This window comes from Podarcis tiliguerta (assembly GCF_965153285.1).
Source record: "Podarcis tiliguerta genome assembly, chromosome: 13".
Taxonomy (NCBI): Eukaryota; Metazoa; Chordata; class Lepidosauria; order Squamata; family Lacertidae; genus Podarcis; species Podarcis tiliguerta.
This window is the reverse complement of record NC_139546.1, coordinates 30,564,875-30,588,199: the sequence shown is the minus strand read 5'-3', so window position 1 is coordinate 30,588,199 and position 23,325 is coordinate 30,564,875. Positions and strand designations below refer to the sequence as shown.

Here is a 23,325-nt window from a genome sequence, read left to right as displayed (position 1 = left end):
TTGATAGGTCATAGGGGAGGCCATGCTACATGGGGGTGATCTTGGGCATTAGCTGCTGGGGTGCAGCCCCACTCATTTTATCCTGAAAAAAATGTTTCCTATTTATATCCTTAGAAGGAATCTTCTGAATCTTCTGTCTGAATCTTCTCTCTATCATGTGAACTAATGTACTTATTTTCAGCGGGGTTTCTGGTCGGGGGTAAACAGGATAATGGATGAAAAGCTGCCTTTCTGACCATCAAATATTATTTCTAAGTGAATGTGCCTGAGGGTCATGGATACGCTGAATAGTTCACCAGAAGGAAAGGTATAAAATTATACATCCTTGAGTCGTAGCTGAAGCCACATCTGAGGGTGTGCCCTGGGGGAGGGGATAGAAGCATGCATGCTGCAAAAATTGTGGAGATTTCCGTCTCGTCTGTGAGAGAAGTAGAAGGAGCTGAGAGTCAGAGGTGGGGAAGAGTGGACAAACATCGGATTGGCAAACCAACTCCTGCTCTGCCCTGATGAATCTCTTCTGGGTTCTCTGTAAGTTTGGGAAACTGGGAAGGGAATTATTGAATATAGTCAACCTCTTGAAACATCTGGGGAAAGTAAACTCCATAATTCCCATCAGAGCTTTCCTAGGATTGTGCATTTGTGTGTGTGTCAAAGATGGAAAGACCAATAATGGAGGAGTGGTTGTTAAAATTAATGGACTTAGATGAGATGGTGAAACTGACACGTTTTATCAGGAAAATTCTGGAGCATGTGAGGGAGCATGTGCCTGTGTGAGAGGGGAATCAGCGCGATTGGCGGTGGTGGATGGCAGGGCGGGGAGTGGGTGATCGTAAAACTTTGACACACACACACACCAAAAAAGAAAAAAACTCAACAATTTTGTCCGGATCTGTAGTTTTGGGAATGTGACAAACTGTATGAGGACAGGTTCTTTGAAGTTTCCAGTAAAGATTCTAAGTCCTACGCAGAAGAAGATTTCATAAAGCATACCGGCACCAGTTAAGCTGAGTTTAAGATACACCAGATCTAGTCCATTTTCAACAGAAGGGCTGCTGCTCTGCCTAAGTGAGGCAGTGGAATAAAAAACCTTAAAAATACTGTTCTTTGTGAGGTTGCTAGGACTCAAGACTGATTTGAATGATCTTAGGTTCCAGTTCAAGTCACCTGCTCCTTGCCACATCCCTGCAACAGCCTTCTGTGGGACTTAAAGTGTCCTCAGTTTAACTAGCTGAGCTGTGATGAGCATATCTTCATTTGATCTGGAGGGACTTATTGAGACCAACTGAGGGAGAGATCCTAATGTCTTTAGATCTTGTGATAGGATTGCCCTTGAGGACTACAGAAAAGCCAAGCTGTTTTCAATATACATTTAAAAAAAGAAACTGAAATAAGGCCTTCCTCTTCAACATCTAAATTCTTATTGTTCTAGTACTATCTGCAAGAAAACCAATAATTTCAGTTTAAGAATGACTGGGCTATACAACATAATGTAATTGTGTGTCGAGGTCCCCAAGCCAACCCCCAAATAACTCACAACGCACACTTAATTTTTGTTTAAGGTTTTTGGCATAATTTTGGCCACAACTTTATTTAAATACAAAACCGTGAGTGGTTGTTTAGGCATTGGTTAAGACTATCTGACCCCCTGCCTGGGGACAGAACTGACTTCCGGGCACCACCGAAAGACAGTGCAGGGGAAAGCAAGTCGGGGAGAAATGGAGCGGAGTCACAGACCCTCAATTCTCATCCGCATGCTCCCCAAAGGCTTGCCGGCCCTTGGATGAAAAGATGGCAAGCCCCAAGATTCCTTTAACGGAATTCCCTTTCCGCAGCAACCATGGAGGGGCAGGCCCAGCCTATCCTAACCTCTCCTCCACCAATTTACAGTGGTGCCTCGCAAGACGAAAAGAATCCGTTCCGTGAGTCTCTTCGTCTAGCGGTTTTTTCGTCTTGCGAAGCAAGCCCATTAGCAGATTAGCGGATTAGCGCTATTAGCGGTTTAGCGGCTATTAGCGGCTATTAAAGGCTTAAGGGATTAGCGGATTAGCTGCTAAAAGGCTATTAGCAGCTTAGTGCCTTAGAAAAAGGGGGTGGGGAGTGAAAAAAACACCCCAGGAATCGCAAGACATTTTCGTCTTGCAAAGCAAGCCCATAGCAAATTTGTTTTGTGAAGCACCTCCAAAACGGAAAACCCTTTCGTCTAGCGGATTTTCCGTCTTGCGAGGCATTCGTCTTGCGGGGCACCACTGTATAACCAATGCCTAACCGCAACCTTACAAGTTGTGACAATTTGCTACGCAGTAGGCAAAAACCAAATGGCCCAGCCAATCAGCCAGATGGACAAAATTCCTACCAGGCCCCTGCCCCAACGGCAGACGAGCCCCTGACAGGCATAGCAAGGTCAATGCAACAACCCCTTACTCAAGGGCGGGTGGGCAGGTGATCCGTTGCACGCAGCAAAGAGAAAGCTCCAGGCTGTGTGCAGAGTATTTAAACCTTTTACCCCTCCCACCAAAATTGCAACATAACTTTTACCCCAGCAACCCAGTGAACCAATCACTGCCCCAGGCCATCTTTAGAGACCCTGCCTAGTAACAGAGGGGTGGCTCAGAAGACCCCACCGCAACACGTGCTCTCCATGAAGGAGAACACGCTATATAGAAATTAAAGAAGTGTTGGTAGAAGGAACAGTATGAAACACATGGGAAAGGGCGATTTAATTGGTTTCTCAACAGCTCTGCATTTGCACATGCTTGTTTAATCTCTTTAAACCCCATGCACCCTTTTGCACCCAGAATAGGAGGTGGTCTGACATATAGGAAACTTGGCAATCGTATGGCTTTACATCGACTCTCATCTGTATGTGTATTAATTGTGTATAATTGGAAACTACCAGGGATTGCTAGAAAACACGGTCCAAAAAGGCTGAAGCAAAAATAGCAGGTTAGGAGAATTATTAAATCATTGCTCCGCCCTTGTGTTTACTTGTTAACACATATTGTAAGCATACTGCATGAATGTCATTGCAGGTGCTCTGCTTGCAAATCACCGGTGTTTGGGTGATGACAAAGATTCAGAGCTTTGCACTTCTACAGGTGAGTTTGGGACTGTGTACACTAGTGCGTACAGAATTTCAGAGATTTCAGGTTTTTCCTCTACATGAACCAAATGTTTAATGCTAAATGTTCATTATCAAAGAAGGTCGGGGCTGTTTCATTTCATCATCAAGCTTTTAGAAAATATGGGATGTACTAGAGGCTGCCACCCATACTTTCTCAGCTCACCAATCCCTCCAGCCCTCCATCCCCTCCACCTGGCTAACCCCTCCTCCATTTACACCTCACTTACCCCCTTGCCTATTCCATCATAACTTGCCCAAACTTCCCCTTGAAGCTTGGCTGAACCTTCTTTCCCTCACATTCTGACCACTTACTAAAGCTATTCTGACCTTCTCTCACATCCTACACTGCCTGCTTTTAAATGAGACCAGGAGGGGCTTCAGAGAGCAAAACCACTCACTAAAGGGCCTCCCATCCTCCTTTAAGCAGCTCATGTGGGCTGGAGCTAGAGAGTTGTTTTATCCTTCAAAAAATCATCCAGTTGGAAACTTGACATAGGATTGCCTCATAAGATCTTTTTGCCTACCTAACTATTAATCTTCTATACCTTTTAGAAGATTGAGAGTTTACAATCCCAAATTTCTAAATAAAAAATGAGGTGGCATTAAAATGCTTTAAATAAATAAAACAGAGTAAAACACTTGCATGCCACTTTCCCCAAAAAGAAATAATTAAAAGCAGTATACAAGAAACAATTATTTAAAAAGTGCTAAAAAGCAATACAGTAAGACCAAAATAATGGTGATAAAGCAATCTAATTCCACATGATTACTCAAATGTTCATCCTCCATTGCAACTACATTTTCACTTACTCTCTGCATTCATTTATGTTAATTATTTATTTTGTTTGTTTGTTCATTCTCTAGGTGAACTTCCTGCTCCTGATTTATACTGGAATGCAACATTGTTTCCTGAAGGGGAAATTATCACAGTACTATGTATGGCTCCATCAGAGGTCGCAGTGACCAGATTTTTTTTTTGTAAAGGTGGGGCTCCTGTTTCATTCAAGAAAGCAACATCTCAAAATGCTCAGTACATAATCTATGCGTCACTGAAGAATGCTGGCCAATATTCCTGTGGTTACCAGCAGATTGATGCAATGAACCAAAGGAAGAAATCTGCCCTCAGTGATGCTCAGAATCTGATTGTCCAACCAGGTAAGGTTGTAGAAATGATGAGACTAGGAAGGGACCTGCAAGAAAATGTTGCATGATGGAATAGTCCTGTTTAGAATTCCAGCTAGCCAGTCATGCCATATTACAGCACAGTCCATTTAATTCCCCACCCATCACAGCAGTTAATCATAGCCATGGAGCATGTTCAGACTTCCCTGGAGCACATTCATATACTTATCTAAATGAAAATAGGTGCTGTTTTGAACCTATGCAATCAATGTTGGAGGTTCTGGCCTATAGCATGGAGATGATAGCACTTCTCTAGGGACACTGTTTAATGGTGCATTAAAAATAGGCATTGCTGTTAGGCAGCTTATCAAAGAGTGATGCTTTTGCAACCTGTTAAAAATATTCATGATATATGTGTCTAGCCTCTAGGGGTGGGGCTTAGATAAGCCTAAGTCCATCCTGTTTCACTTCTTTTGGCATATCATGTTTTTCTAAAGACTGCATGAAAGATTACATGTGTTTTTCCATCCAGCTCAGTTATACTTTGAGTAGGCCCAATGAAATGAATGGTTCTGTGTCATAACCATTCCTTTTTTTAAAAAAAAGATATATGTATCTGAAGAAGTGTGCTCATATCTGAAGAAGTATGCATGCACATGAAAGCTTATACCCAGAACAAACTTAGTTGGTCTCTAAGGTGCTACTGGACAAATTTTTAATTTTTTAATTTATGTTGACTGCGTCAGACCAACACGGCTACCTACCTGATTCTAGAATCATTGATTTTTAGTTCAAATCAAACCCATTGTTTTGATGCACATTAATATATACATTTAATGACACCATTGGTATGCATTCCTCAAAATATGTATTTTTTTGCAGTACTTTTCAATGCATTTTCCAATAAAATACGTTATATTAAAATACATATTTCTGAAGGCACTTTTGTGGCAAAACCACATTACAAAATCCAAGAAGTTTGTGAATCAATCAGGAGTTGTTTTCTGATCCACAAGGGAGTTTTACTCCATTAACTTGATAGTGCACAATTATGAGAGTTTCTCTAGCAAGATTCAGGGTAATTCCCTTACTCTTTGCTGTTCCTGATAGGATGATGAGCCATGCTTTCCTGATATTGTCCATGTTTTTCCCTGCCCAGGTAATTGTGATTCCAATGTAGCAGCATTAGTGAGTAAAAATATTTATTTAATAGATTGTTTGTTTTAGTATGCCATTTTAAATCTTAGCACAGAAACAAAATAATGCAATTTATACTCAAACACAATCAAGAAAAGTTTTTATCATTTCCCGTTAGAGACCATTAATACCCTGAGACCATATTAATAGAATTCTTTTGCCACTATAGAAAGTTTGATAGCACTCTTGATGTCAATGTCTGATTTTTTCTTCTTTTTTGACCAATGATTGCCATCAATCAAGCCAGTTCGGTGTACAGAAAAAAATGGCTAGTTTGTTTATTCAAAAGATATGAGGGAGGAGTTCTGCCTAATTTAGGCTTGCCATATTTCAAAAAGTAAAATTCCTGACACCCCAGCCTCCCCAACAAACAAAAAATAAATATAGTGGTACCTTGGGTTAAGAACTTAATTCATTCCAGAGGTCCGTTCTTAACCTAAAACTGTTCTTAACCTGAGGTACCACTTTAGCTAATGGGGCCTCCCGCCGCCGCCGCGTGATTTCCATCCTCATCCTGAGGCAAATTTCTTAACCCGAGGTACTTTTGGGTTAGCTGAGTTTGTAACCTGAAGTGTTTGTAACCCGAGGTACCACTGTATATAACATCCACGTCTCCAACAGCCTATTCTTCTTCTAGCAGGGAAAGAAAGGGAGATTCATTGTTGAGCCCCCCCCCGCCGCCGCTTTGGGAGGGTAGGACTGAGGACATAAGTTCCTTTGGACTTGATCCCGAACAAGTAGTCACAGGCGCCGTGTTCCTTTTTAGCTGAGTTCCTCACCTCCTGCTCTGCATCCTGGAAAGGGGAACCACTGTCCTCCTCGAGGCAGCAGCAGCTTTGAGAGGGTAATGCAGCGGCTCTTGAGAGGAGAAGAAGGCAGGGACAGGATAACTGAGTCATATTTATTTTCCACTGTCTCCCTACTCCTCAGTTGGGGATGCTGGGGGGGGGGCACAAGCACGCTCTGGGTCTCCCATGTAAGGGGGGACATTCCTTCTACTGCTCAGGTGGGGAGAAATCAGAAAAACCCCAAAACCAGGTTGCCATACATAAAGGAAATTCCAGACATCTCTTAAAATTCAACCCCCCCCCCGATGACATTTTAGGCATCTGATTTCCTTGGATTTTCAGAATTTTTCGGACTTATGGTAAGCCTAGCCTGATTTAGGTGCGGCTAATTTTGGCTTTGTGAGGGAAGCCAAATGAAGACTCCCTTTTCTTTTTTGATCTAATTCAGGTTATTCTTCTTTTTTTGGCAGGACCAAAATTTGGAATTATATGTGGAGGTGTTGGTGGTACCATTCTGGTGTTGGTACCTTTGATCTACCTTTTGGTCAAGAAAGGTGAGTGCTGGTAACCTGAAGCAATGATAATCTATGGAAAGGATTGATTTTTCACGTATCAGCAAATCTGATAATTGGGTATGGATGAGGAAGAAATTCTGTTCCCATTTAAAGTGACCTTACCTAATTCACACTTACAGGAACATCATGAGAGCTGAAACTCAGCTTTCCTTCAAAACACACACTTGCAACGCAAGTCTCCAACTAAAAATGTCCTTACTTTTATGTGTGTGCATATGTGTGTGTGCACGCACATGCACAGTTATGGGAGAAATTGTGCACAAACATGCATATGTTAGCAAAAAGAAAGTACAAAACTGAATTCGAATAGAGAAAATAGTACAGTGGTGCCCCGCAAGACGAAATTAATTCGTTCTGCGAGTTTTTTCGTCTAGCGAATTTTTCGTCTTGCGAAGCACGGTTTCCCATAGGAATGCATTGAAAATCAATTAATGCGTTCCTATGGTCAAAAAAAGTCCAAACAAAGCCAAATTTGGCACAAGAACAGTTTATTAAGTGCTCTTTAAAGTCACACATACTGTAAAGAGCATTTCAAAAACTGAAGGAACAATAACTTAACTTTGTAAACATGACAGAAAAGCATTTTCAAAGACTCTGGGGGACAACTCAAAGAAGGCTCCTCTTCTACTCTTTGCTTCTTGGTGAAGAACCTGTCCATGGTCTGCTGCTTCATCCGCCTTTTCAGGACCTGCCTGAAAGACGACATGACCCTCGTATCAAAACTGTTCGCAAGGTCACGGGTCAGGTCCTTGTCATGGTGGTGCCGCTCTGCAAAAGCCTGCACATCTTTCCTCTTGTGACAAATGTCCCTCAGTTCTTTGGAGGACAGCCATTCCTCAGTTGCTTCTTCCACTTCCTGCGAGGCCTGCTCCTGCGCAGCCTCTGCCTGCAGTTCGACAAGCTCCTGGGTGGTCAGCTCATGGTCGTGCTCCTCCACCAGGTCGCTGACGTCCTCCTCTGTGACCTCCAGGCCCATGGTCCTCCCCAAGGAAACAATGTCCTGCACCACTGTTGACTCTGGTGCATCAGAGTCACTTGGTGCCACACAGTCCGGCCACAGGCTGCGCCAAGCGCAATTCAAATTTCTCTGGCTGATCCCGTTCCAGGCCGTGGTGATCATCTTCAAGCAGGTGACCATGTTGAAGTGGTCCTTCCAGAATTCCCGCAGGGTGATGGTGGTGCAATCAGTCACCTCAAAGCATCGCCTGAAAAGCTCCTTGGTGTACAGTTTTTTGAAATTGGCGATGACCTGCTGATCCATCGGCTGGAGCAGTGGCGTGGTGTTAGGCGGCAGGAACAGGATGTTTATGAAGCTGAAGTCCTCCTCAAGGCCTTTAGGATGAGCAGGAGCATTGTCCATCACAAGCAAAGCCTTCAGCGGCAGGTCATTGTCCAGCAGGTACTGTTTGACAGCAGGGCCAAAAGCAAGATTGACCCAGTCCACAAACAGCACACGTGTGACCCAAGCCTTACTGTTGGATCACCACATGACACTCAGCTGCTCCTTGTCGACCTTGTGTTTCTTGAAGGCCCGTGGGTTCTCAGAGTGGTACACCAGCAGGGGCTTGATCTTCAGGTCACCGCTTGCGTTGGCACAGAAGAGCAGGGTCAGACGCTCCTTCATGGGCTTGTGGCCAGGCAACATGGCCTCCTCCTGGGTGATGAAAGTCCTTTTGGGCATCCTCTTCCAAAACAGCCTGGTCTCGTCGCAGTTGAAGACCTGCTGTGGAACGTAGCCCTCCGTCTTCACAACCTCCAGGAACTCCGCTACAAAGTCTTCAGCTGCAGGAACATCAGAACTGGCAGCCTCTCCATGCCTGACCACGCTGTGGATTCCAGATCTTGTCTTGAACCGGTCAAACCAGCCTCTGCTTGCCTTGAAGACTTCTGGCTCGCCTGAGGTTCCTGGCTGTTGCTGGACGAGGTCTGCGTGCAAGGCCTTGGCCTTCTCACAAATGGCGGCCTCAGTCACTGTGTCCCCTGCACGCTGCTTCTCTTCTAACCAGATGAGCAGCAGCTTCTCCACCTCCTCCAGAACAGCTGGGCGGTTCTTGACGATCCTGGTGACTCCCTTGGCTACGTCCGTCGCAAGGATCTTCTCCCTCATCTTCAGGATGGTCCCGATGGTGGATGGATTCCTTCCATACTCCCTGGCGAGGTCCGTCACACGCATTCCACCGTCGTGCTTCTGGATGATCTCCTTCTTCATTTCCAGGGTGACCTTCTCCTTCTTCCTCTCGCCGGCCTCTGCAGCAGCCGTCTTCTTGGGCCCCATGGCAGCACAGCTCCTACTTTCGCAAACCCAAAAAAGAGAAAATCAGTGCTTCGCATCCAAAAAATTCAAAAGCACCAAACCTCCCAGAAAACAATTCCCTAACCCCCCCCCAGCCACCCTCCACTCAGAAATCTAAACCCAGAATTTTTTTGTTTTTAAAAGGCAGTTTGCCCCAATGGTCCCCAAAAATCAGAAAAAATCAGAAAACCCCCCACAAGCTTCCAGATTCCTGCAAACCCCTTCTCAACAATTCCCTGAACCCCCCCCCAGCCACCCACCACACAGAAATCCAAAGCCAGACAATTTTTTTTTAAAAAAATGGCAGTTTGCCCCAATGGTCCCCAAAAATCAGAAAAAATCAGAAAACCCCCCCACAAGCTTCCAGATTCTTGCAAACCCCTTCTCAACAATTCCCTGAACCTCCCCCCCCCAGCCACCCACCACACAGAAATCTAAAGCCAGAATTTTTTTTTTTTTTTTAAAAATGGCAGTTTGCCCCAATGGTCCCAAAAAATCAGAAAAAATCAGAACCCCCCCCACAAGCTTCCAGATTCCTGCAAACCCCTTCTCAACAATTCCCTGAACCCCCCCAGCCACCTACCACACAGAAATCCAAAGCCAGATTTTTTTTTTTTTAAAATGGCAGTTTGCCCCAATGGTCCCCAAAAATCAGAAAAAATCAGAAAACCCCCCACAAGCTTCCAGATTCCTGCAAACCCCTTCTCAACAATTCCCTGAACCCCCACCCAGCCACCCACCACACAGAAATCCAAAGCCAGAATTTTTTTTTTTTAAAAAAGGCAGTTTGCCCCAATGGTCCCAAAAAATCAGGAAAAAATCAGAAAATAAACAGCACAAGTTTCCAGATTCTTGCAGAGCCTTCCCCAACACCAAGTCCTTGAATTCCAAACACCCCAACCCAAAATCCAACCCCCCCAAAAAAGTTTTAAAAGTTTAACTTACCAAATGGCTGCAAAAGAAGTTCTGGAAAAGCTTCAAAAATCACTGAAGTCTTCAAAAATCTCAAAAAAGGCTACCACACCGCGTGCTATGAGTTGCTCCTCGAAGTCAAGTCACAACTGCACCTCTTGAAGCAATACACCCTGGGTATTAACGGTTTTAAGAAACAGGAAACAAACTTGCAAGACGTTTTCGTCTTGCGAAGCACCTCAGAAAACGAAAAACCCTTTCGTCTAGCGAGTTTTTCGTCTTGCGAGGCATTCGTCTTGCGGGGTACCACTGTATACATCCATTTGGAGGACTGTGCATTTAGAGGAGTGGCTTCAACTGCCACTCGTCCTTCATGGAACTGCCCCCTGCCTTTACAAAAACACCCCCCCCAAAGCAATTTTTTTATTGACTTGCACTGCCTTTTGGAAATTCCACCCAGACGTCAATTCTGCCTCTGAAATCCCAGTAATGTTCGGGGAAATTCAGACATATGTCAGCTCTAATTTATAACAGCTTCTTTGCCTTTCTTCTTTTTTGTTTTAGTGCTGTGTCTTCAGAAATCTTCAAGGCAGGACAGAGCCAATACTGAGCACATTCCTTATGATTATGTGTAAGATTTTCATTTCTTCATTCTCTTTATTTTTATGCCGCTTTTCCAAAAACAAGTTGATAGTAGCATAGCAAAATAATCCTTTTTCATGCACTTTTTCTTTGTTCAGCTCTATTGTTGAGAATGTATGGGGTTTTTCGTTTCTTCGTTTTTTTACACTTTCTCCTAAGCTGTTTTCCAGTAAGGTCCCTGCATCTCCCCACTGCCACTGTTGGACAAATAGCAGCCTGAGAGAGGGATTTAGATAAGAGACATGGTACAGGGGAAGAAAATACATGAATGAACTAACAGACCATGTCATTACTGAGGAGGCAGGCTTAGTTGTTTTCTGAGGACTATCCCTGCCTCCAGGTCTGGTCCTGACCAGAAGGATACTGGAATCAGCAAGGAAAACCCACATGACCTGATTTTTAGGAAGTCACTAGTCTGCATCAGGCGTCCTATTGGGAAGACCCAGTTTTCTGACTGCATGTTCTGGAAGTTGGGCAATAGGGGCAGTTCAGGATTCCTTTTGTTGTACTGACCTCCTCGCTGCACCAAGGATTCCCTGTCCGAGCTGCTTCAGGTTGTGGCGGATGTTCTCCTGGAGACACCTAGTTTGGTTGTCCTAGGGGATTTTAACATCCATGCCGACACGACCTTACAAGGGGCCGCTCGGGACTTCGTGGAAAGCATGGCCTCCATGGGGCTGCCCCTGAATAAGTTTGGCCCAACTCATATTAATGGACATGCCTTAGACCTGGTGTTTACCTCTATGGATGTTGGTGATCTGACACTAAGTAAAAGCGAAACTAAAGAAGTGCCATGGTCAGATCACTTCCTGGTGCAACTGGACTTCTCCGCGACTCTTACCCTCTGCAGGAAGGTGGGACCGATTTGGATGGTCCGTCCCTGCCACTTAATGGATCCAATTGGCTTCCAGAGAGTGGTAGGGGATGTTTTATCCCAAGTTGATGGCCTTTCAGCTGATTCCCTGGTGGCCCGCTGGAATGCAGAGTTAACCAGGGCTATTGACTGTCTGGCTCTGAAGCGCTCTCTCCGATTGCATGGAGCCCAGACAGCCCCGTGGTTTCCCCCAGAGCTGAGGGTGATGAAACAATCGTTGAGACGCCTAGAGCACCGGTGGCAGAAAACTCATTCTGAATCAGACCGGACACGGATTAGAGCTCAACGTCGAACCTACCAAGTGGCAATGGCGACGATGAAGAAGGCCTTCTTCACCGCCTCTATTGCATCTGCAGAAAACAGCAGCAGGAGTCTCTTTCAGGTGGTTCGCAATCTATTGAAACCACCTGCATCACTGGGGCCTGGTAGGGACCCCAAGATCTCCTGCAATGCTTTTGCAAAGTTTTCTGCAGATAGAGTCGCTCAGATTCAGAACGTGGCAGACTCCACTGTGGGAGCAGGGCCAGGGTGGGAGAGTGCTAGAGTCCTGTCTAGTCTTGTTACATGGGATCAATTCCAATCTGTTACCTCTGAGGATGTGGACAGGCTGCTTGGACAAGTGAAACCGACCACCTGTCTCCTTGATCCTTGCCCATCCTGGCTGATAAAAGCAAGCTGGGAAGGGCTGGGCGATAGGCTCTGTGGGGTGGTGAATGCTTCCCTCTGTGAGGGAGCCTTCCCAGACCCGCTGAAAGAGGCGGTCATTAAACCGCTTCTTAAAAAAAATCTTTAGACCTGGCCAATATGGCCAACTTTCGCCCAGTCTCAAATCTACCATTCTTGGGCAAGGTGATTGTGATGGCCTGGGATTCCGATTCGGAGGATGAAACAGAGGAATCCCGGCCTGCACAGGAGTCCCCGCCTCCAGGGCCGGCTGAACTGGGGCAAGGCCTAGATGCTGAAGAGCCTGCACCTGTGGCAGTGCATCAGGAGCTGGCCCCAGGTGAAGCCCTTCTGGCCCCAGAGAGGCTTGACGACTCAGTGGCCACAGGTGAGCCTCCTCCAGGGCCCAGTAACCCTTCGGCCTCTCCTGATCTGCAGAGGTTTAGAGCAGAGAGGCGAAGGGAACTGGTTGCCCCCAGGAGGAGTGCTCGCCTTAAGGCCAGAGGAGGCGGGGCTCCTGGGGGCCGGGACCGCCCCTGGCCTTAGAAGAGGATAAAAGCCCAGTCAGCCCGGCCCCAGGTTGCGGGAGCAACGTCGTTGTTGGCTTCGGACCTTCCTGCGTTCCTGATCCCTGCTCGGCCTCCTGTTCCTGACTATCCGGTACTCCTGTTCCCTGCTCGGCCTCCTGTCCCCGACCATCCGGTGTTCCTGTTCCCTGCACAGCCTCCTGTTCCAGCGTTCCTGTTCACCGCCCGGCACTCTGCCTCGGACCTTGCCCCTCTTCGTGTGGACTCTGCTACACCCAAGGTACCTTACCCCCGGGACCAGCACAGTTTGCTCCCGCCACCTCCCGCACTCCCCCTTCGTAGGGGTGCGTTCGGGAAGAGCCAGAGGCCATGGCTGAACAGGCGGCTGCACTGGTGGCTTTGGCCCAGGAGAACCAGGCCTTGTCTCACACCGTGCAGCAGCTCAGTGACGCGGTTGAGGCACTTCAGCAACGCTTGGAAGCCCTACCGGCTCCTGGGGCCGACGCCCCGGCTCCGGGCAAGTACCCAGTGGCTTTGCCTGAGAAATTTGATGGAGCCCCGGCCAGCTTTCCCATGTTCCTGGCCCAGGCCAAACTGTATATTCAGGGGCGAGCCCGGAACTTTCCTGACGACCGTACCAAGGTGCACTTTTTGATTAGCTTGTTAAAGGACCAGGCGGCCAAGTGGGCGTTGCCGCTACTCAGGCAAGACTCCCCCTTGCTGGCAGACTATACGGGGTTTTGCAATCGTTTGGAGGCCGCGTTCGGCAACCCCCAGAAAGAGAGTCAAGCCAACCGGGCGATTCGGCATTTGAAACAGGGCAAGTCCACGGTGGCCACATATACCACGGAGTTTCGGCTGTTGGCACAGGACTTGACCTGGAATGACTCGGCACTGCGGGACCAGTATCTCGAAGGGCTTTCGGACGAGGTACTGGACCAGTTGGCCACAATGGAACGCCCCACCACGCTGGACACTCTCATTCAACGGAGTCTACAAATAGACGACCGGTTGGAGGATCGTCGTCAGGCCCGGGGTCGCCGACACTTCCAGTTCACGGCACCAGCTTTTTCCGGCAGCCCCACGGTCACAACTGATTTAACGGAGGAGCCTATGCAGCTCGGGGCAGTGCGGCCACGCCTTTCCCCCGCAGAGAAGGCGCGGCGTCGGGATGGAAATCTCTGTCTTTACTGTGGCGGAAGTGGACACTTCGCTCGGTCCTGCCCTGAGAAACGCCAGCCGCAGGGAAACCGCCAACCCCAGTAGCTGATGGCCCTAGCTACCGGGGGTCCCAAACCGTACAGAATGGGCCCGCACCAATGGACTTGCAACATCTTATGGTTTCGGTACGTTTATACCCTCCAGGTGGGCCCTGGATCCTCACCCATGCTTTGGTAGATTCAGGGGCAACCCGCTCCTATATGGACGCTGCTTTTGCCGCCCATCATCAGGTGCCACTTCGGAACAAGCCAGTACCGGTCCAGGTGGAAGCGATTGACGGACGACTTCTGCGGTCAGGTGCCGTTACTCAGGAGACCCAGCCTCTGGTCCTGTGTCTCCAGCAGCACCGGGAGTTGCGAACTTTGGACATTGCCTCTATGCCCCGCTTCCCCCTGGTGCTCGGGATGGACTGGCTGGAAGCCCACAACGTTCAGATTGACTGGGTCAAACGGACCGTGCACTTCCCAGTCCCATGTTCCCATGCTCAATCCGGAACGCTGGCGTCCGCGCCCTCAGAGGAGGCAGCACCCACGCTCCCAGCCGTGTACCAGGACTACCAGGACGTGTTCGAGGAACGGGGGGCAGACCAGCTGCCGCCGCATCGGCCTTTTGACTGCGGCATAGACCTCCAACCCGGAGCGCCTTTACCAGTGAGTCGCTTATATTCCCTAACAGAGCCAGAGCGCGAGGCTTTGCAGGACTTCTTGCGCAAGAACCTGGAGCGTGGGTTCATTAGGCCTTCCACCTCGCCCACCGCGGCACCGGTGCTTTTTGTTAAGAAGAAATGTGGGGAACTCCGCCCTTGCCATGATTACCGAGCCCTGAACAAAATTACCGTCCCAGACCGGTACCCCTTGCCCCTTATCTCGGAGCTGCTGGAGCGGGTGCAAGGGGCACAGGTGTTCACCAAGCTGGACCTCCGGGGGGCCTACAACTTGATTCGGATCCGAGCCGGGGATGAGTGGAAGACAGCGTTTGGGACCCGGTACGGGCAGTTCGAATATTTGGTTATGCCTTTCGGTTTGTGCAACGCGCCTGCTGTGTTTCAACGCTACATCAACCACGTGTTTCAGGACTTGTTAGACAAGTACGTGGTGGTGTATTTGGATGACATACTGATTTACTCCCGTGACCCGGCCCGCCATGAGGGACATGTCCGGACCGTGCTGCAGCGCTTGCGTGAGCACCGTTTGTACGCAAAGCTCAGCAAGTGCGAGTTCCATCAGCGGACTGTGGACTTCCTTGGTCACCGGCTCTCTCCAGATGGGGTGCAAATGGACCCGGGGAAGGTGACAGCGGTTCAAGAATGGGCGGCACCCCGGAACCGCAAGGACCTACAGCGTTTCCTGGGGTTCGCCAATTACTACCGGACCTTCATCGCTGATTATGCTCATCGCACCACCCCGTTGACCCGGCTACTGCGCCCAAAGACGCCGTTTTCCTGGGACAAGGAGGCAGAGGAGGCGTTTCAGGGGTTGAAGGCCTGTTTCCAGAGGGCACCAATCTTACAACATCCTGACCCCTCTCGACCCTTTGTGGTGGAGACCGACGCTTCCAGTACGGCTCTCGGTGCCGTCTTGTCTCAACAGATTGGTCCTGAAGCGCCACTCTTACCCTGTGCCTTCTATTCCCGCCAGCTCCTACCAGCGGAGCGTAACTATACTGTGTGGGAGCGGGAACTACTGGCCATCAAGGTAGCCTTTGAGGTCTGGCGCCACCATCTTGAGGGGGCACGACATCCGGTGGAGGTGAGAACCGACCACCGGAACCTGGAGTACCTCCAGACCACCCGCAAGCTGAACCAAAGACAGATCCGGTGGGCGTTGTTCTTTTCCCGGTTCCAGTTCCGGATCCGCTACATCCCTAGCTCTCAGAATCAGAAGGCGGATGCCCTGTCCCGGAAACCTGAAGACAACGCAGACACGGTACAGCAAGCAGAACCCACCACGATCCTACCTCCGGCTGCATTCCTGGCCACCCAGGAGGCGCAGCCACTGCAGGTTCGGGTGCGGGAACAGCAGCGGGTCGACGCTTGGGCCCAGGAACGACTCCGGGAGCTGGCTGAAGGGTCCAGCCCACAGTATCCGGGGCTGGTTCTGCATCAGGGCCTTCTGCTGCACCACGGTCGTCTGTACATCCCGCCAGGGCCACTACGGCTGGAGGTTCTCCGGATGGCCCATGATGCCCCAGCAGCGGGGCACTTTGGACGGTATCGGACCACCCATCTGGTCAGTCGAGAGTTTTGGTGGCCCCGCCTGAAGGCTGACGTGGCTCGCTACGTTGCTGGTTGTGATGTCTGCCGGCGCGCTAAGGGACCTACCGGGCGACCCCCCGGCCTACTTCAGCCATTGCCAGTTCCACCGCACCCTTGGCACACGGTTTCGTTGGACTTTGTAGTGGACTTACCCTCGTCTCGTGGCTGTACCTGCCTTCTGGTTTTCTCCGACCATTTCACCAAGATGGTGCACTGCGCTCCCTGTCCATCTGTACCCACAGCCAAGGAAACTGCTCAGCTGTACCTTCAGCATGTCTTCCGCCTGCATGGCCTACCTGAGCGCGTGGTGTCCGACCGGGGCGTTCAGTTCACATCCCGGTTCTGGCAAGCACTACACCAGACCCTCGGGACGGAGGTCTGCCTCTCGTCAGCCTATCACCCACAGACCGATGGCCAGACGGAACGGGCGAACGCGGTGCTGGAGCAGTACCTCCGGTGTTACTGCAGCTACCAGCAGGATGACTGGGTCGACCACCTGGCATTGGCGGAGTTCGCCTACAATAACGCGGTGAATGCGTCCACCCAGCAGACCCCGTTCCAGGCCAGTTATGGTTATCATCCACGGCTGTTTCCAGAGGTGCTGCCGACATCCGCAGTCCCGGCGGTGACGGAGTGGCTTCAAGAGCTCCAGTCCCAGCAACAGCTTTTGGTGGAGCAACTGCACCAGGCCAAGGAAGCGTACAAGGCCCAGGCCGACCGCCACCGCCAGGTGGGGCCGGAACTTCGCGTCGGTGACCTGGTTTGGCTCTCCACTCGCCACCTCCACCCCTCTCGACCTTCGCGGAAGTTGGACGCCCGCTTCACCGGCCCGTTCCCTATCGTAGACCAAGTCTCTCCTGTGGCATTTCGTCTCCGGTTACCCGCAACCCTGAAGGTTCACCCGGTCTTCCACAGGTCCCTTTTGAGTCTGGTGGCCCCACCCGACGAGTTCCACCCGAACCGTCCCCGACCGCAGCCAGTGTTGGTTCGGGGAGAGCCTGAGTACGAGGTGGAACGCATCCTGGACTCCCGATACCGCAGGGGAAAGCTGCAGTATCTCATTGACTGGAAGGGGTACGGACCGGAGGACCGTTCCTGGGAACCTGCGGCCAACGTCCACGCACCTGCCTGCCTCCGAGAGTTCCATGCGACGTACCCCGGCAAGCCGGGTCCGGACCCTCGGTTGAGGGGGGGGCCTGGGAGGGGGGATGGTGTGATGGCCTGGGATTCCGATTCGGAGGATGAAACAGAGGAATCCCGGCCTGCACAGGAGTCCCCGCCTCCAGGGCCGGCTGAACTGGGGCAAGGCCTAGATGCTGAAGAGCCTGCACCTGTGGCAGTGCATCAGGAGCTGGCCCCAGGTGAAGCCCTTCTGGCCCCAGAGAGGCTTGACGACTCAGTGGCCACAGGTGAGCCTCCTCCAGGGCCCAGTAACCCTTCGGCCTCTCCTGATCTGCAGAGGTTTAGAGCAGAGAGGCGAAGGGAACTGGTTGCCCCCAGGAGGAGTGCTCGCCTTAAGGCCAGAGGAGGCGGGGCTCCTGGGGGCCGGGACCGCCCCTGGCCTTAGAAGAGGATAAAAGCCCAGTCAGCCCGGCCCCAGGTTGCGGGAGCAACGTCGTTGTTGGCTTCGGACCTTCCTGCGTTCCTGATCCCTGCTCGGCCTCCTGTTCCTGACTATCCGGTACTCCTGTTCCCTGCTCGGCCTCCTGTCCCCGACCATCCGGTGTTCCTGTTCCCTGCACAGCCTCCTGTTCCAGCGTTCCTGTTCACCGCCCGGCACTCTGCCTCGGACCTTGCCCCTCTTCGTGTGGACTCTGCTACACCCAAGGTACCTTACCCCCGGGACCAGCACAGTGATTGAGCGGGTGGTTGCTGAACAACTCCAAGCATGCCTGGAGGATGCGGACCATTTGGATCCCTTCCAATCGGGATTCAGGCGTCACCATGGAACTGAAACTGCCTTGGTCGCGCTGGTTGAGGATCTCCGGTGGGCTAGGGACAAAGTTGAGAGCTGTTTCCTAGTTCTGCTGGATCTCTCAGCGGTCTTTGACACCATTGACTATAACATCCTTCTGGACACTCTAGAGGGCTGGGAGCTGGGGGCATTGTTATACGGTGGTTCCGCTCCTTCCTCCTGGGCCGTGTCCAGAAAGTGTGTTGGGGGATGAGTGTTCAGACCCCTGGGCTCTCACTTGTGGGGTGCCTCAGGGTTCTGTCCTCTCCCCAATGAAGAGATCACCGGGGGGTTTGGGCTGGGTGTTCATCAGTATCCAGATGACACCCAGCTCTACCTCTCTTTTAAATCAGAACCAGTGAAGGCCGTGAAGGTCCTGTGTGAGTGCCTGGAGGCGGTTGGAGGATGGATGGCAGCTAACAGATTGAGGTTGAACCCTGACAAGACAGAAGTACTGTCTTGGGGGATGGGCGGGGGCTGGCATAGAGGACACCCTGGTCCTGAATGGGGTAACTGTGCCCCTGAAGGACCAGGTAGGCAAACTGGGAGTCATTCTGGAATCACAGTTGTCCATGGAGGTGCAGGTCAATTCTGTGTCCAGGGCGGCTGTCTACCAGGTCCATCTGGTACGCAGGCTGCGACCCTACCTGTCCATGGACTGACTCGCCAGAGTGGTGCATGCTCTGGTTATCTCCCCCTTGGACTACTGCAATGCGCTCTACGTGGGGCTACCTTTGAAGGTGACCCAGAAGCTGCAATTAATCCAGAATGCGGCAGCTAGACTGGGGCCTGGGAGTGGCCGCCGGGACCACATAACACTGGTCCTGAGAAAGCTAAATTGGCTCCCAGTATGTTTCCGAGCACAATTCAAAGTGTTGGTGCTGACCTTTAAAGCCCTAAACGGCCTCGGTCCTGTATACCTGAAGGAGTGTCTCCACCCCCATTGTTCAGCCCGGACACTGAGATCCAGCGCCGAGGGCCTTCTGGCAGTTCCCTCATTCCGATAAGTGAGGTTACGGGGAACCAGACAGAGGGCCTTCTCGGTAGTGGCGCCTACCCTGTGGAACACCCTCCCTTCAGATGTGAAGGAAATAAGTAGCTCTCCTATCTTTAAAAGACATCTGAAGGCAGCCCTATTTAGGGAAGTTTTTAATATTTAAAGCTTTATTGTTTTTAACACTCGATTGGGAGCCGCCCAGAGTAGCTGGGGAAACTCAGCCAGATGGGCGGGGTATAAATATTAAATTATTATTATTATTATTATTATTATTATTATTATTATTACTACTACTACTACTACAAGAACCTCCTGCTGTTGCCTAAACAATTCTGCTGTTGCTTCTGCTCTTATCAGATTTAAAGCTTCATGTGACTAAACCAAGCTTAAAAATTCAGATCTCCTGCATTTTGTTTCATTCATGGTTGTGTGAAGGAATGCAGATCTCATCCTTCTCAGAAAAGGCTTTCTGCCCTCAGAACCAGTAAATATGCAGCATCGCAAATGCATTTGTCTCTTTTTTTTCTTAGGGAAAGAACTAAAGTCAAGAACAACAGCAGAAACCTGGCTTCTGAAGAAATTCAGTGTAAGATAATTCTTTTCTCCCTTTGGACTGAGGGTCATGACAACCACAGTTGCTTCATGAATCATGCCACAAGTCTAGCACACAATCAGAGGATCTGCAGAATGTCTAGCAGCTTTATCTTTTTTGGTCTAAATAGTTAAGTTTGCAGACTTTGCAACTGTGGAAAAATGCTCTAAAAAGAAATATATACATGTTTCTGCTGAAAAACTAGGAAGAGAGTTATGCGCTTCACCTAATCATGTGACTGTAAAACGTGCTTGAAATATCTAAAATGAAGGATTAAGAACTTTGAATTCAGGTGTAACTTTTTAGTATTGCTATATAATCCCTTGGAGGTTTCTGTGTGAAAGGCAGAATTTAGTTTTAGGATACAAATATTACGTTCTGGAACATGAAAACCACAAATCTAATTAAGTTTTAAAAAATCCTTTCGCTCTCCAAACCTAATGAAAGGTACAATGGTTTTATTTTGTTATGCAGCTGCATTCCAATGAGCTCAGATGTAAACCCTTATGTCTCTGGGAGAAACTAGATTTTTCTGCAGTTATTTCTAAATCAGTGAAGCATCTGGTTTAGGCCTGCCTACAACAATTGTAACACATTATTTGGTAGAATGGGCTTATAAATAGAAGTTGTGGGCTGTGGGGAAGAATGCTCTCGCTGTGGTTCCTCACCCACATGACAGATTCAACAAGCAATGATGCCCACATAGATGTTTTGGAAGGCTTCTCTCAATGTAGCCTTACCAGAACAGCTGATTTTGAATGCGCCATTCATTTCCAGAGAGCTATTTTTGCAGGCCTGTATTATACAACTGTTTCTGTTGCCCTCCCTGACCTCTTAGTCAGATGCATTCTCAGGATAGCACAACCATCCAGACACTGATGGATTATAACTCTCATCAGACCCAGCCAAAATGCCGGTCCTGACCTTCACTGTTGGATGAAGAACTCAAACTTTCTGTTTCTGTCAAACCCGTTACTGCATAGTCCTGGGTGGTACCCAGGCAAACAAGCGTAAAGGTACTGCAGGTGAATTGTATGGCTAAGTGTGAGCTGAGACATTGATCCAAGAAGCTACACACACTCTGCCTCTTCCATTTGAAACATAGGGCAGAAACAAGTCTTGACATAGCAAACGAGAGGTGTTTCTGCTCTGGAAAAGCAAATTGGGAAAGCAAATTGGCACTTTTGTGAGTGAATGGGGCCTGTGAGGTGTGTTTGTGTCAGTGCTGGCATTTCTGTGGTCACTCAGTATCTGACTGATTTTCAGACACCTTCCTCTGGAGAAGCTCAATACGAGCAGAACAGACAGGAGGCAATGAACAGTCAGTGATGGCAATGGCCTTGAGGAGCTGCATGGGCATTGTTGTCTTTGAAGCAAATGATAGCTTCAGGAAAGAGTCTGATGATCAGGGATGAACCACTCCTAAAAGGTTGATACATGTTACGATTGTACGCAGAAGTACACATACTTATACACATCTTTGAAATGTACTTTGTCACTAGACTAACTGTGAATTTGTCTTCAGATGCCAAACTTACAGGACTCCTCCAAACAGCGGTGAGTAAAACATCTCAGCCAAATCTGGGTTTTATATAGTTCATTACCCAGGGCTTTTCAGGGGTAGGGGGCTTCCCAGTACACTTGCCCCAGGACTTGGAGGGCTAAGCTGGCTAGGGGGAGGTGGGGTGTCAGGGGTCTGCTGGACTTACACTGTAATGCCAAGAACTTTATTCTAACAAAACTCCCTCTCTGGGCCTCAGACAAGCTCTGCATTGGCCTGTTATTACCCAAGGAAGTGGACTATTGTAGTTTGCCCCACTCACCCCCCCTCTGGGTTCACCAATGTACCAAGGACCCTGGAATACTGTGTAAAACTACAAATATATTCCAGATATTCTTTGGGTAGGTTAACAGTTTGTTCTTGCCATAACAACAACCGGCCCCAAATTACATCTGCCAAACAGCCAATATAAGTAGGTAACTGTTATTTTTTTGTTTTTCAATTTCCAAGCCATCACCATCTGGAAATATAGAAACAACAGCTTATGCATCTGTTACTCCATTGTACATGCAACCTGATTGAGAGACCTCAAACATTTCACATGACGATGCAGCATCCTCACAATGCATGACAATTTACGGGAATTGATAATATGGAAGAAGTTTGAAAGTTCTAGAACTGGAGGAATTTGGAAGCTTTATAGCCCCCAGAAGATCTGAGAAGATTTTCATCCGATTTTCTGTTTATTTTATTTACTCTTTTCCTGCCTCTAACCATGCAAGGATCCTTGATATGTTTTCCTACTGTTATGCACACTTAACCTTCAAATTCTACCATATCCTCATGGTTGTGTCTGATTGCAGTTTCATTGGTAATGTCAAACATTAAATGATGTAACCACAGGTAGATGGAATTATGAAAGTGATGTTCATTCTGTTGTGTTAATAATGGTACACTTGTCTGTTCAACGCAATAAAAATACCCGGGAATTCCTCTTGCTGACATCCTAGGCCTATAAATATGGATATCATAGAAAGCATAGAAATAGTGGCAAATGTATTTTGCCTATTGGTTTGTTATATAGGAAGATGAAGTAATCAATCTCTCCTTCACACATGAGAATGTTGGAGATTATCCTATATTCCAAATTAGCAGTGCGGTCCAAGCCCAGGATCTGTCCGGATAAGAGAGTTTAGAGAGCCCTCAGCAGTTGCGCTTGCCCAGTGCAACACCCTCCCATCAGATGTCAAGGAAATAAACAACTATCTGACTTTTAGAAGACATTTGAAGGCAGCCCTGTATAGGGATGTTTTAAATGTTTCATGTCGTCTTGTGTTTTAATTTGTTGGAAGCCACCCAGAGTGGCTGGGGTAACTCAGTCAGATGGGTGGCATATAAATATATTATAATTATTATTGTTATTATTTTTGGATTTTCCCAGCTGAGCCATGACAATGCTGGTTAAGTTCCCTGTGCTGGCTGAGCTGGAGATATATATCAGCATAAATCCCTACTGGTGAAACATAAGTCAGTGTAAGTGTAGAAAGGGGGTGGTAGGGACATGATGTGGCAAGGAGAGGTATGCACTTATTCCAAATGCAATATAGCATGATCATGTGACTTAGGGCCTAATTCTCAAAACTTGGGCCCACACTCACTTGCCAGTTCAGGGATAGGGGTTACAGACTGCAACAGCCCTCCCCACTCCCCACTCCCAGCCTAACTGCTTTACTGCTGTTTATGTGTGAACAGTTTCTGGTAGTCATCCTACTGTAATTCTCCCTAAAGGATACTTTATAGTGTTTGGGGTTCAAGAGGCTGATTTCTGCTTCTCCACTGACAGCCTCATGGTCCTGGAAGCCAATGAATAGTTCTCATTTCATGTTTCATATAAAATATATCCACTTCTGCATACCTGGGAGGTCCCAAAGTGCGCTGAAGCCACTACCTTAAATGTGGGTGTCCCTGTTTCACTTTCAAATGTGTAGACTCATGAAGTTTGAAATTCAAATACAAAAAAAACAACAACAACAACAACAGTGATAATACTTTAACAAGCAGAGTAGGAAATGAGTACATTCTTAATCTCATA

General features: G+C 48.6%; 1 protein-coding gene across 3 annotated transcripts; it reads left to right on the top strand.

The window, feature by feature from the left end:
• The first annotated feature begins 202 nt into the window (after positions 1-202).
• Positions 203-22,604, top strand: LOC310663435 (uncharacterized protein). Of its 3 annotated transcripts, XM_083411266.1 has the most exons (8): positions 203-528; positions 3,030-3,095; positions 3,986-4,276; positions 6,699-6,782; positions 10,573-10,639; positions 19,671-19,726; positions 21,258-21,289; positions 21,744-22,604. In XM_083411266.1, the coding sequence occupies exons 1-8, from the start codon at positions 507-509 to the stop codon at positions 21,813-21,815; spliced, it is 690 nt and encodes a 229-aa protein (XP_083267392.1). In that variant the 5' UTR covers positions 203-506; the 3' UTR covers positions 21,816-22,604. The 3 variants fall into 3 exon arrangements, 2 of the variants coding, with proteins under 2 accessions (XP_083267392.1, XP_083267393.1); XR_014504485.1 differs by having other exon boundaries at positions 19,671-21,289; XM_083411267.1 differs by lacking the exon at positions 19,671-19,726.
• Positions 22,605-23,325: the final 721 nt, after the last annotated feature.